Below are 13799 nucleotides of genomic sequence, written 5' to 3' on the forward strand. Positions count from 1 at the left end.
AAACTACCTCCAAAGCTTTCGAAGAACTCAACCAGGCTTTCGGAATCCTAATTTCCTCAACCGATCCTTCCGGTTCGTCCTCTTGCGTTTGCGAAACCGAACAACGCGTTTGCACAGAGACAAAACGACGATTGTTTAGCTTCGAAACGACACGAAAATTGCGAGCATTGGCCACACCGCCAATTGCCAATGCTCTGCTTTGAATAATTGAAGTGTGAGTTGGAGTGATTACAGTTTGGAAGGTGAAGGATACAGAATCCATGAGGTGCAAAATTAATAATAATAATAAAATAAATTAGAATTAGGGCTCGTAATTAATTTAGAAGATGTGTGATAAGTGTAGGGATTTTATTGGTGAGGCAGTGAGGTTAATGGTGACTGTGACGGGATGAAACTCTTTATCAGTGGATGTTGTATTATATATTTGGATAAGGATTTATTATATGATGAAGATGAAGATGAAGATGAAGATATTTGACAAGTTTGGACCTTGGTATTTGTTTTGGAAACTAATTAAGTCCTTATACTTAATTCTTGTGATTGATTACCTCAATGGTTCTAGTTTAGAGCATCTCATTTTAGGGCGTGCTTGGGATTACTTATTTTCACTAACTTATAATTTATTAATTTTTTGAAAAGAAATAAGGTATTTGGATTACTTATACTGTGAGATGAAAAATTTCATAAGTTACAATTTTGTAACTTATTAACTTAATGAAAAATTATAAAGAGGTAAAATAAGGAATTCCCCCAGTGCTTTTTATTTTATTTTTATTTCGCCTATGTATACGGGATTGTTTGGTATGATGAAATGAAATGAATGAGTGAATGTAATGTATCATTAATTTATTATCATTTCATAGTTTTGTTTGGTTACTCTGTAGGAGTATGATGAATAATTATTTTATATTGTTTAGCATGTAAGAAAAAACAAATGACAAAAACATGTTTGCCTCAAAATAATTACAAAAAAAAAACAAAATATAAAACAAAGAAAAGAGGATAAAGGCGATGGTGGTGTTCGCCTGTTAAATGGCATAATTTGATTGGTCAAAGTCTCTTCGACAGCCTCACCAGCAACACAAATTCCCAATGTCAGCAAATTACTTGCCAAAGTGGCAGTATTCCTGCTCAACATCCGGTCGGCAGCAGGGTTAATTGTGTAGGTCAACAAATATAAAGGTGGTTAGGTTGTGCATTTTGGTGTGATGAAAAGGTGATGATGAAGAAGAAGACAAATATGTGTGATGGTAGGGCTCACATGTTTAAATATGTTTTTATTTTAATTTATTTTGTATTTTAAATTAGTTAACGTTTACCTTTACGTCTTCACATGCTTCGCACATGCCAATAGTAAACCAAGTTTTTTTATAGTTGTTGCCGGTGACGTAGTATAAAGAATTAAATCGAGACAAGAACCCAAATAAACATAGAAAATGAAAATCATTTTTATAAAAAAAAAAAAACACAATCCATAATTTAGAATATTCAACAAAAAAAACAGTCGAAAAAACTAACGTACTTTTTTATCTTTCAAGGAAAATAACTTATTTAACATAAATTTGTATATTAACTTCACTAAACATGTGAACAAAAAAAAAGTATCCTCATCATTTTGTTATATTAAAGAAGTAAAGGCCAAAAATGTAGAATGCATGTATTTATTTAGAAATAAATAAAATATAAATGAAAACAATATATCTATGTAATCACGTATATACGTACAAATCCGAATCCTATCCTGTTCAGTTCCTCCTGAGTAAAGTGAAAACTAAACTAAAAGTAACTGCTACTTTGATATTATTAATACCATGAAAAACCTTAAACCTGCTGTTGCTGCTGATCCCATCTGTCACTAACTCCTCATAATATATATATTTCATCTTCTCCATTACAATTTGAAATCTTGATAATATTAATAATAATGCATCATCATATATACCCATCAATGATCTGCTAATTTGAGTTTCAGATGCCAATTAAGAGTGTGATTGAGGAAATGAAGGTTGAAATTGGGATTACAGGGTTTGGATCAAAGTTGGATGATGATGATGATTTGAAGCCGGATTGCTGGGCGAATATGCCGCCGGAGCTGTTAACGGATATATTAATGCGGATCGAGGCTTCGGAGTCCGATTGGCCGGCTCGAAAGAGTGTGGTGTGGTGTGCCGCTGTTTGTAGGAATTGGAGGAAAAATATGAAGGAAATTGTGAAATGCCCGCAAGTTTCGGGCTGTCTGACCTTCCCGAGTTCGTTAAAGCAGGTTTTGATCGGTTATTAATTATGGATTAATGTTATGTTAGATATATGTTTCTTTGTTTAGATGAAGTTTATACAGGAATATTATATGATCTTGTGTGTTTTTGTAAATATTATTATGCTAGGACAAAAGTTTTAAGGTGTTACATTAAGAAATTGGGAATAAAATGAACGCGTGAGATTAATTTAATTGTTTACGCGTGATAGTATTTTTGGTTGTGAAGTGAATCGATTTATCGAATAATCAGCTTCTTTGTTAGGTTAGGGTGTTTGATAAACTTACCACTTTTGACTTCACCATGAATTTGTTTAGTTGACAGTTGTTAGAAATTGGATGATATGACTTGTGAATTTGGTAGTTTTAGAAAGTAAATACCTGAATTTCCTATATATTTTTTTCCTAATTTTGAGCCCTGCAACAATGGATATTAAACTGTCGTTTATGGAACTAACTTGTTTATGTTTACAGCCTGGTTCAGTGGGATCTCTAACACAGTGTTTTATAAAGAGGAACCGCAACACTCAAACATATACCCTCTACCTCAACTTGACTGAAGGTAACCGTTTAAAACGATAAACCATCATCTTACTGCCACTTTTGTTATTTATAATGGTTTTATGCAACAAATTCAAATCTCGTTGGCAGCTTCAAATGATGAAGGCAAATTCCTTTTTGCTGCAAGGAGGTTTCGGCGCGCTACATGCACTGATTATATTATTTCTCTAAATGCTGATGATATATCAAAAGGGAGCAGCGGTTATGTAGGACAGCTGAGGTAAGTTAGCTACGCATAACTAAATGAACTGAATATATTTTAGCAATATTTTTTTTTATTGAAGATTCATATGTTTTGTTATGACAGATCGAATTTTCTTCGGACCAAGTTTAGAGTTTATGATGCACTACCTACTAATGCTGCATTATTAGCAACAAAATGTCATTCCTCAAGGCTCGGGAGCATCAAACGTGTATCACCAAAAATCCCTGCTGGAAGTTATCCAATTTCCAATATTTCGTACGAAGTAAACAACCCGGGAACCAGGTATAATAACAGTCAGTTACACCTTTACTTGTATTAATATTCGACTTTTTTCGTCACTGACAAAAACCTATCTTCTAAGATACAGGGGCCCACGACAGATGCGCTGTGTCATGAATACAATTCCCGCAAACGCTATCGAGCCACGTATGGGTCCCACACCAACCGATTTCTATGTGGAATCTTCTTCATCTCGCTCTCTTTCCAGATCAAAATCAGCGCATGTGAGTGATTCACAACTGGGAGCACTGGTGTTGAAGAACAAGAATCCTAGGTGGCACCAACAACTGCAATGCTGGTGCCTTAACTTTAATGGGCGTGTGACCGTTGCTTCGGTGAAGAATTTTCAGCTCGTGGCTTGTTTAGAGGATGAAAATGGAAGTAAAGAGCATGAAAAAATTGTTCTCCAGTTTGGAAAATTCGGAAAAGATGTGTTCACCATGGATTACCAGTACCCGATATCAGCATTTGAAGCGTTTGCTATCTGTCTTAGCAGTTTTGACACCAAGATTACCTGTGAATGACCTGCAGGTATGTTGTTAGCAGTTTAATAGTATCGAAACCACACGCCTTTACCTTTTTACCCTTCACTTGCATTCTAAGACTTACGTCTGGTTAATCTGGAACGCAGGTCTTTTTGAACTGAGATGGTTTACAGAAGAATAATCGTGTGCACTCAGTTTCTGTCTAAAGCTGCAATCAAACAAAAAATACCAAAGGGTGGTTTGTTTTTTGTATTTTTACCTTTGTTTTTGAATGTTATTTTCTCTGTGTTGATTCTCTGCATAGGATTTGTGTTGAAACTAAGTTATCTTTTCAGTGTTGTCTTCTTACTTCTTATGATACAAAACGAACGCACAAACATACGACTCAAAACGCTCTTTGAATATTATTCGCAATACTTAACATTAAATCAAAGTATCATACCCGCGGATCTAAAATTAAATTGACAGAATAATATTCAAATGAGAAAGTTTATAAATTTCACGTACCACGCATTTTATAAATAAATACATTAAATAAGGAAAATGGATTGAAAATATTTAAATTCAAAATCGAGGCTCGAAAGAATTTGAGTCCGAGATTCAGAAAAATGTCTGTTTTCAGTTCGTATTTTTCAGTACTTTAACTTCAGGCGCGCGATTACTTTTCTTGCTGTATCATGTATAAAAGAAAATAATATTTTCATTGATGAGTGACAATTTGTGCATTTGTAGAATTGTAGATAGTTATTGTTGATGATGAAGTAAATGAAATTATTGGGAGTAAAAATATCATACAAGTTTTCTAAAATAAGAATATTTTTTTTCTTATTATGCATCATGCACATGGGATGCTGATGCAGCTGTGAAAAGTTGGAATCATCCAACATGTAGCTTTGGGCTTACTATAGAATGGTATTAAATTCCTCAACCTTCATTAACTGTCAACCAAACATGCACTTAGAAATACCAAAGATGATCATACTGCACAACAAATACAAGCACCACACAAAATAGATTTATAGCAAAAAGATGAGAGAAACTTGTTAAAAAGTTTGACTCCAGTACAACAAAGTCAACAAGGCCGACAAAAAGAGCAGCTCTTAAAAGACTTTTTTTAATAGTATTCTACGACAACGTCAAACCTAGTAACCACACCATGACAAGTACTAGAACCAGATAGCCTTTGCTTCAATCAGCTTCTGCTTCAGAGTCCCATCAACATGAAGGGAAATAACATCTTTAGCCGAACCAATATATTTCCCACCCACAAACACAGCTGGAAACGCAGGATTACAACCCAACCGACGTAGGGCCCACTCCATGTCTGCATCATGGTCAACTTCATGAATTGCTGGACTCGCACCAAGATCATAGAACAAAGCCTTGATGCTATGACACATGCAACATGTGCTTTTGGTGAAAATAACCGCTGCACTCTTCGATGCCAAAGCCTTCACCTTATCCATTATCTTTCTTGAATTACTTGATTAAGTTTTAATGTATGAAAACTTGAATGCTAACTTGGTGAACTTTGAAGTTATGGTTGGTCTTAAATAGGTGACACCAAAGAGAATATAATGCATGGGATATATTTAAAAGATAAGTTCCTTTCGGATATCTTTTAGTTGGATAAGAGTGGCCGCGATGATTGGCTTGAACGCGATTATTTGTGCTAAAACAAGTTGACACGCATGCTATATCTTCATATTCATCAAGTAGGTGGAGAATATATGCTTCAGTTTAGTGCAGAAAATAATGTTTTTAGTGGCAAAAATCGGAGCCGTACAAACTTTTAGTTCGCTGACGTGTAAACTAAGCCCGCCTGCAAAAACTGTAGATATAATGGAAATCAGACAAGGGTTGAAATTCTGAATTTGCAAGTGATGTTACGCCATCATGAAGAATCTAGAACCGACTCCTTTTGACTTTTGTTATGCAATAGATATCAACTAGAATCACAGTTCCAATTATTCATGTTTGTTCCAAGTTCTAGATAAAGTTTACAGGTGGGAGAATAAGATGGGTCAGGTAACGGGTCACGGGTCTAAAAAAATCTTTTGATGCATATTCATATCAATGAGTCATTTGACTAATCAAATGTAGGCAGAACAAAGATAAAATATTGTTAAAGCTTATAATCTTTGTATATAGTCATATAATATCTTGGATGCTCCTAAAAAGATTGATGACTATTATATATATAAAACAACCTAATATAGTAACTATGCATCTATTCTTATCTGGATTGATAACCGCCCATTTGGTGCTTTAAACAGCAGGAATCATTTTATGTATATATAATTTAGCTATGATGCTGAAATGAGCATCTGGATATGACAAAATTCTACTTTTCTTTGTATTACTTTGGCATTCTTAAACTAAAATGTTGGGAATCTTGATATGGGGAACAAAAGCCTACATGATCTCCACATCTTAAGATGCCGAAAAATGGAATCCATCACTAGCCTAAATATTTACACATCATTATGTCAACAGATTTCGGCATGGGTATACATATATGCGCATATATAAACTATGGTAGGGTTATGCTAAAAAGGAGGTTTGGCCTAAAGAGTGTAGGAAGCCACCAAAAGCAAGTAAATATACGCTAACGCGTCGTTTAAAAAAAAAAAAAGTGGGCTAAGGCACCGTTATATATTTTTTTACGCACGGTTATAATTTCATTTTTGCAGATTTTTGGCAAAATTTCCTTTATAGCAGAATCCTTTATTATCTCAAATAGGCGTGTGTGACGAGCATCATTGGCATATTAAAATAGGGGATTAGTTAGTGGCTAATAATATCTGAAAAGGCTTTAAAGTTTAAAGGTTAAAGATGCTAAAATGATCATCCTATTCTATATTGTATGCTAATCCATATTCTTGCTAGTTATATTTTTCACTAAACACATGCACATATCTACAAAGCTAAGAATAATCTTTTAATTATCTTCTCTGTGCACAACTTCATCATTTCATTAAATTCAATTTAATTAACAGCATTACAACAGACTCTACATATAGTGTCCATCCATTTAAGTCTCAATTTCATATAACAAATATTTTGATAATCTTTATCTATAGCCTCAGTTCTAAACCTCTTGTTACTGTGCTGTTCTTAAATAATGACCACAGTTACAAGGGCGGTTGCTGAAAAGAAAGTGGTGATATTTAGCAAAAGCACTTGTTGTATTGTCACACCATTAAGGCTCTGATTTATAGATTTGGGGTAAACCCTACGGTTTATGAGCTAGACGAATATACTAACGGGCAACAGCTGGAAAGAGAGCTGAATGCACTGGGATGTAAGCCGAGTGTACCGGTTGTATAGGTCAAGATCTGATAGGTGGACCAAAAGAGATCATGAGTCTTAACCTTCAGGGAAAACTAGCCAAGCTACTAACAGAGTAAATACCATGTGGGTTTAAAGTTTAAACTTAGAACTCCCAAGATAATAACGGGTAGAGCAACTAACACCGCCTTGTCTTATCGTCTACGGTTTATCCACTATCAAATTATATGTAACAGCTCTATGTTTAATAATTAAAATAAAGAGGAACTTATGTGTGTTGTAAACAAGACTATACTGCACATAAACAATTAAATAAATAATACCTGAAAAAGTCGACGCCGCCCATCACGAAAGATCGTATATAAAAAGTGAATAAATTCAAAACATCAACAGACAATGGATTGCTAGAGCTTACTATTGTACAAAATTATTCTTAGCATTTAAACGTCTCAAGGAAAGTAGTAACAAATGATATGTGGTTTAACTCATGTAATCTTTCAAGATGGGACGATTCCGTTCTATGATTGCGTTTCTCTTCCAATTCTCTACCGCTCTCTTAACTGTAGCATTTGCTTTCTCAATCTCCTCAGCGGAAAATTTATGCTTGAAGAGGTAGGTCCAAGCAGAGCCCAGTTGGTCCCGCAAGACTCACCTTGAACAGGGACGTCTGCGCAAAGGCCATCTGCTCCCGCAGGACCCACCATGCTCAGAGAACCTTACGCGCAGTACGCAAGCTGTACACGCAGGGAAAGCCTCCCAATGGTAAAGTACCCCCGCCTGTTCCCCGCAGTTGCGGATACAAGCCATCAGGGAAGGCTACCCCGCAGACAGCAGGGCTACACGCACAAGACACTAGATACTTCAGTAGTCACATGAAGGAATGAGCAAGGCGGGAACAATCCCGCCTAAATGAGCCAGTCTGTATGATTCTGAAAGATCTTTTGTACTATACCTACCAAGGTATGGATAGGACAGACGATCTGACCAGAACAGCCCATGAGCCAATCACAGGGTGACAGCTCACCGACAACAGTGCGAGGAGGAGCACCCTCTAGTACTGTTTGTCACTATTAGCCGCTGCCTACTCACCAACCCTTACTGTGGGGCATGCGCAGCCTACAGTTGGTGGAATAGTGTTACTGTTGGCCGTAACCTATTCACCAACCAGCATGGCCTGCGTACAATCACAGTAGGTGGGACGTGCATAGTCTACAGTTGGTGGAATAGTGCAGCCGACTTTGTTACTGTTGGCCGTAACCTACCCACCAACCAGTATGGCCTGTGCATAGTCCACTGTTGGTAGAACAGGAATACTATTCAGCCGGCTGTACCTTCTAGGAAACCTACCTTCGGCTATAAATACTCCAACATCTTGGAATGGTAAGATCATCTGCTATCCAGTTATCTAGCAATCTCTTAATATACACTTATATTCAGAGCAACCTAGTCTGATTCTCACGCCGGAGGGTGGTCACAAGGAGGAACCCCCCCCCCCCTTCTCAGTGACGAGCTTACGGTGTTTGTTTTGCAGGTCTCCTGAAGAACAGCCTTCTCAGCTAGATCTCATCCGTGGGAAACATTACTTAACCCCCAGATTATCTATAATCTGTACCGGGTCCACTTAGTGTTTCTTCATTGGCGCCATCCGTGCATAAAAGCTAGAACTAATTTAGTTTTTTCGAATTTTCTGAAGAAATGGTTAACGTTACTCCGGTCCAAAGGCCAGTAACCGACCAAGAAACCCCCGGTAACAACCCCAGCAACTGGGGGGAACACCGGCGGTTATACAATCCTTACGAACACTACCCCGACTACCCAAGCCGGGGCAAGTGGAGTAAATATTCCACTGGGGTTCACCAATACCCAGCTGGAAAAAACGAACGAGGGCCCCTCGCCAAACACTAGATCAAGTGAAGGCGTGGGCCGAAGCACGGCAAAGAGAATTCCAAGCCGAATTGGATGAACGCTTGCGTTCAGCTCAACAGGCTGACGAATTCGGCAGTACTCGCCAACACCTCAATATGAGCAGTGACTGCGAGTACTCAGACGACGAGTTGGAGTCCGATACCGACGCGAACCCTCGCCATAAGGCGAAAGGGAAGCGTAAGGAGACGGACGGCCAACCAAAAAGGAATTTTGGGGAAGCCTTTAAAACCAATCGTGGAGAGAAACCCGCGTGACTTCTCCAAAACCTTTAGACCAACTGCTACAAATGCAGGAAAGTCAAAATTTGCAAGGGACATTGCGGAAGCAATCGCCCCGAGAAGTGCCAAACAAATGTCTAACATTGGCACTTATGATGGTCTATCCGACCCAGACGACCATTTGAACAGGTTCATTGCGGGGGCTACCGTCAGCAACTGGACGGAACCCACGTGGTGCTACATGTTCCAAATGACTCTGGTCGGAGCGGCCAGGGCATGGTTCGATCGTTTACCGATCCACCACATATATGACTGGGCGGACTTTCAGAACAAGTTCAGCCAGCACTTCAGCCAACAGAGGAAGTACACTGAAGAGCAGTGGACGATCCTCAACTGCGTGAGAGAGGAGGATGAATCTTTATTGGACTTCATCACTCGCTTCAACTCCAAAAAGCTTAGTCTCGGCAACATAAGTGAGGATCTGGTTCGCGCCGCCTTCATCCAAGGCGCCGAATACCCAGAACTTATCCGCACATTGACGGGTAAGGATGGCATGCCATCAACTTGGGATGCCATCATGACGGCGGCAAAGCGCTTTGCCGAGACGGAAAAGCAACTGGGAAGGGATCTTCCCCAGAGTACACACCTCTACACGCAGAGGACAAGAGAGAACAATGTCCGGATCGCCCGGCAGAACAAAAAGAGGAGGCTAGGTATTTGGCAGTCAAGGGTAAACTTTGACACCTCATCCAGCTCCCGCCCTCTTGTTGGCGGAAGGGATAAACACACACCCTTCAAACCGAAAACACCGGTGGACGCCACTCACGAAGAGCGTCACGGAGATATTTGCCACGGAAAAATTGCCATGGCCAAAAGCCCCATTGATCCGGCAGAAACCTAATGCGGATCAAAGCAAATCCTGTGATTTCCACGGGACAGAGGGTCAAGGTACTGAAGAGTGCACATCCTTGAAAGATATTATTGAGACATTTGTCAAGGATGGAAGACTTGCACATCTCGTGGCATCAATCAGGAAGGGAGGAAGGAATGACAACCGGTACAGAGGTAACGGACGAAAGCCCGTCGACATCAGCATCAACATGGTTCATGGTAAGGTCAGAGGAAGAAAAAGGCGAGTGACAGAACCATGCGCGTGGAAGGAAGCTGAGGTGCGCTTCCCGCGAGTGCCAGGAGGCCCCAGCAAAGAAGGCCCCATCGTCATCAGAAGCCAGCTGGGGCATTACATCACTTCCCGCACTCTTGCTGACAACGGCGCTTCGTCGACAGTGATGTACAGGCAGTTCTTTGATAAGCTGGATGATGAAGATAAAGAACGCTTGGAAAACGGTCTACGCTTCAATGGAAGGGTTTGACGGCAGTACAGAAACCCCCCCTGGGTATCCTATCTTTCCCCGTTACTCTTACTGATGGGAATCATTCACGCACAGAAGACGTGGATTTTGTCGTGATGAAAAAGCCACACCACACGTACGACATCCTATTCGGAAGAGACGGGATGGCAAGATTCAATGCCGTGGTATCTTCAGTCCACTGCATGATGGGATGGCCAACAGCTGAGGGTGTAGCGATGATCTCTGGCATTCCCCAGGTATGCATTGCATCTGTCTCATCTAAACCCAAACCGAAAAAGGCTAAACCAACCATCACTGAACCGGAAAAATGGGCCTTCAATGGCAAATACCCCGACCAGGCCGTTACCATTGGACCAACAATCGTTGATCCACCCGCACATTACTCAAACGCTTACTGCAGAAAAACGCTGACATCTTTGCGTGGGCACCAGCTGACATGACTGGTGTACCCCGAAGTAAGGCGGAGCATAAGCTCAAGTGCGATCCGGCTGTTACGCCAGTCCAACAAAAGCGCAGAGTAATAGGGCCTGAACAAACTAACGCGTGTAGAACCCAAGTCAAGGAACTCCTTGACGCAGGCATCGTACGCGTTAGTAGATATCAAACATGGGTTGCAAATCCCGTAATGGTACCGAAGAATGACAAACAATGGCGCATGTGCATAGATTTCAAAGATTTGAACAAAGCATGCCCCCAAAGATTGTTATCCGTTACCAGAAATTGATCTCAAGGTGGATTCGTTGGCACCATTTCGCCTTAAATGCTTCTTGGATGCGTATAAGGGGTACCACCAAATCCACATGGCCATAGATGACCAGGACAAAACCGCATTTCGGACGCCCGATGGTACATTTTGTTATAAAATGATGCCATTCGGACTTAAGAATGCAGGGTCCACGTACCAACGACTAATGGACAAAGAGTTTCATGCCCAAATCGGAGAAACTTGGAAGTCTATATGGATGATTGGGTCATCAAAAGCCTCGAGCCAGAAGCGATGTTGAAAGACATTGAAGAAACTTTCAACACGCTCCGAAAAATAAACATGAAGCTCAACCCGAGCAAGTGTTCATTTGGGATGGAAGAAGGGAAGTTCTTGGGAGTCATTGTTACTAAAGATGGCTTCAGAGCGAACCCTGAAAAGGTCGAAGCCATTGTTAAAATGGAATCACCTACCCACCATCAAACAGGCTCAGACACTGAATGGACGACTAGTCGCACTTAATCGCTTCTTGGCAAACCATGCGGATAAGTCGTTTCCTTTCGTGTCAACATTGAGAAACTGCTTGAAGAAAAACGCACTTCCGCTGGACACCAGAAGCGGAAGCAGCTTTTCAGGAGATTCGGTCACGCTTGATCGAACTTCCAACACTTACAGCACCACAAGCAGGAGAGGAGTTAATCCTATACCTTTCCGCAACAGATAGAGCAACCGGGGCAGTCCTGCTAGTAGAACGAAAGGGCATCCAGATGCCAATCTATTATGTTAGCCGTGTACTAACAGACGTAGAACCCGGTACTCTACCCTCGAAAATTAGTCTTAGCACTTATACACGCTTCACGCAGGTTAAGACGATATTTCCAGGGTCACCCAATTACCATTCTCACCAACTTCAAACTCTCAAACGTTCTAGGCAAACCCGAATTATCGGGACGTCTAGCCAAATGGGCAATTGAATTGGGAGAATATGCAATTAAGTACAAGCCAAGACCAGCCATAAAAGGCCAGGTCCTGGCCGATTTTATTGCAGAAGTCCCCGCTTCGCGGGAGAAAGAGTGCCAGGAGGAGGCTCAACCCTCCCCAGCACAGGACATCAATGATGTCTGGCGACTCTACACTGATGGAGCCGCCAGTAACGAGGGTTCAGGCGCAGGGTTAAAATTAACCAACCCAGCAGGCCAAGAATATACTTACGCTATTCGGTTGGATTTTCCAAGTACGAATAACGAAGCCGAATACGAAGCATTCTTGGCCGGTTTGAGAATTGCGCGTAAGATGGGAGTGAAAAACTTGGAAGCCCACGTGGATTCCATGCTGGTGGCCAACCAAATAAATGGGACGTACACGGCTGTGAACGACACAATGGCCCTGTACCTCGCCCAGGCAAAAACCCTCATGCGTGATTTTAATGATTGTAAAGTCATACACGTCAAGCGCAGCGAAAACAAATCTGCGGATGCGTTAAGCAAGCTTGCGTCACTAGCCTTCACCCATTTGGGAAAGGACATCCGCATTGAACTCCTCGAAGCACCATCAGTCCCGCACAAGGAAATTTGTGTCATCCAAACCGGTACAGAAACGTGGATGACACCGATAATAAATTACCTTGCAGCAGGAACACTACCAGAGTCAAAAACACAGGCAAGAAAACTACGCTGTAAAGCACTAAATTATCAACTTATCAATGACATCCTTTACAGACGTAACTTTCTTGGCCCACTCTTAAGATGCGTGAACAACCAAGATGCTGATTACCTCCTAAGAGAAGTACACGAAGGCATCTGTGGGGTACACGCAGGTCCCCGCGCTGTTGTAGCCAAGCTAAACAACGCGGGATACTTTTGGCCGGGGATGCATACGGATGCACTGGCATACATCAGAAAATGCAGGTCTTGCCAACTTTACGCACCCAACACGCACCGCCCGAAGAATGAACTTGTTCCAGTCACTTCTTCATGGCCATTTCAGAAATGGGCCATCGATGTGACAGGCCCATTTCCCACGGCAGCAGGAAATGTTCAGTTCCTAGTGGTAGCCATCGACTACTTCACCAAGTGGATAGAAGCAAAACCTTTAGCCCAAACAACCGCAAAACATATCAAAAAATTTATTTGGGAATTTATTATTTGTCGTTTTGGACTTCCACAGAATTTGGTGAGCGATAACGGCACCAACTTTGCTGACAAGAAGCTACAGCAGTGGCTGAAAGAACTTCAAATCACCCACACCTTTACCTCAGTGGCACACCCGCAAGGTAATGGTGAGGTGGAAAGAGCAAACAAGAGCATCGTCGATGGCATAAAGAAAAGACTCTTGAAACACAGATCCGGCTGGGTGGACGAGCTTCCGCACGTCCTTTGGGCAAACAGAACGCTGAAGAAGGCCAGTACGGGAGAAACCCCGTTCAGTCTCACTTATGGCACTGAAGCCATGGTCCCAGTCGAAATTGGTTTACCCTCACCAAGGGTCTTGATCCAGCCAGAAGA

The 13799-nt window shown here is 41.0% G+C and overlaps 1 protein-coding gene and 1 pseudogene across 1 annotated transcript; one reads left to right on the forward strand and one right to left on the reverse strand.

Moving 5' to 3' along the window:
- The first annotated feature begins 2052 nt into the window (after positions 1-2052).
- On the forward strand, positions 2053-3952 carry LOC143593317 (tubby-like F-box protein 3). Its single transcript, XM_077072982.1, has 6 exons — positions 2053-2263; positions 2729-2816; positions 2906-3035; positions 3123-3302; positions 3388-3830; positions 3931-3952. Exons 1-5 carry the CDS (start codon positions 2081-2083, stop codon positions 3821-3823), a joined length of 1017 nt encoding a protein of 338 aa, XP_076929097.1. The 5' UTR covers positions 2053-2080; the 3' UTR covers positions 3824-3830; positions 3931-3952.
- Positions 3953-4809: 857 nt separating this feature from the next.
- Positions 4810-5356, reverse strand: LOC143593319 (glutaredoxin-C11 pseudogene; annotated as a pseudogene).
- Positions 5357-13799: the final 8443 nt, after the last annotated feature.

Source organism: Bidens hawaiensis, unplaced genomic scaffold (genome assembly GCF_021521415.1).
Source record: "Bidens hawaiensis isolate Kalapana, Puna unplaced genomic scaffold, B.hawaiensis_p1.1 tig00041908_1, whole genome shotgun sequence".
Classification (NCBI taxonomy): domain Eukaryota; kingdom Viridiplantae; phylum Streptophyta; class Magnoliopsida; order Asterales; family Asteraceae; genus Bidens; species Bidens hawaiensis.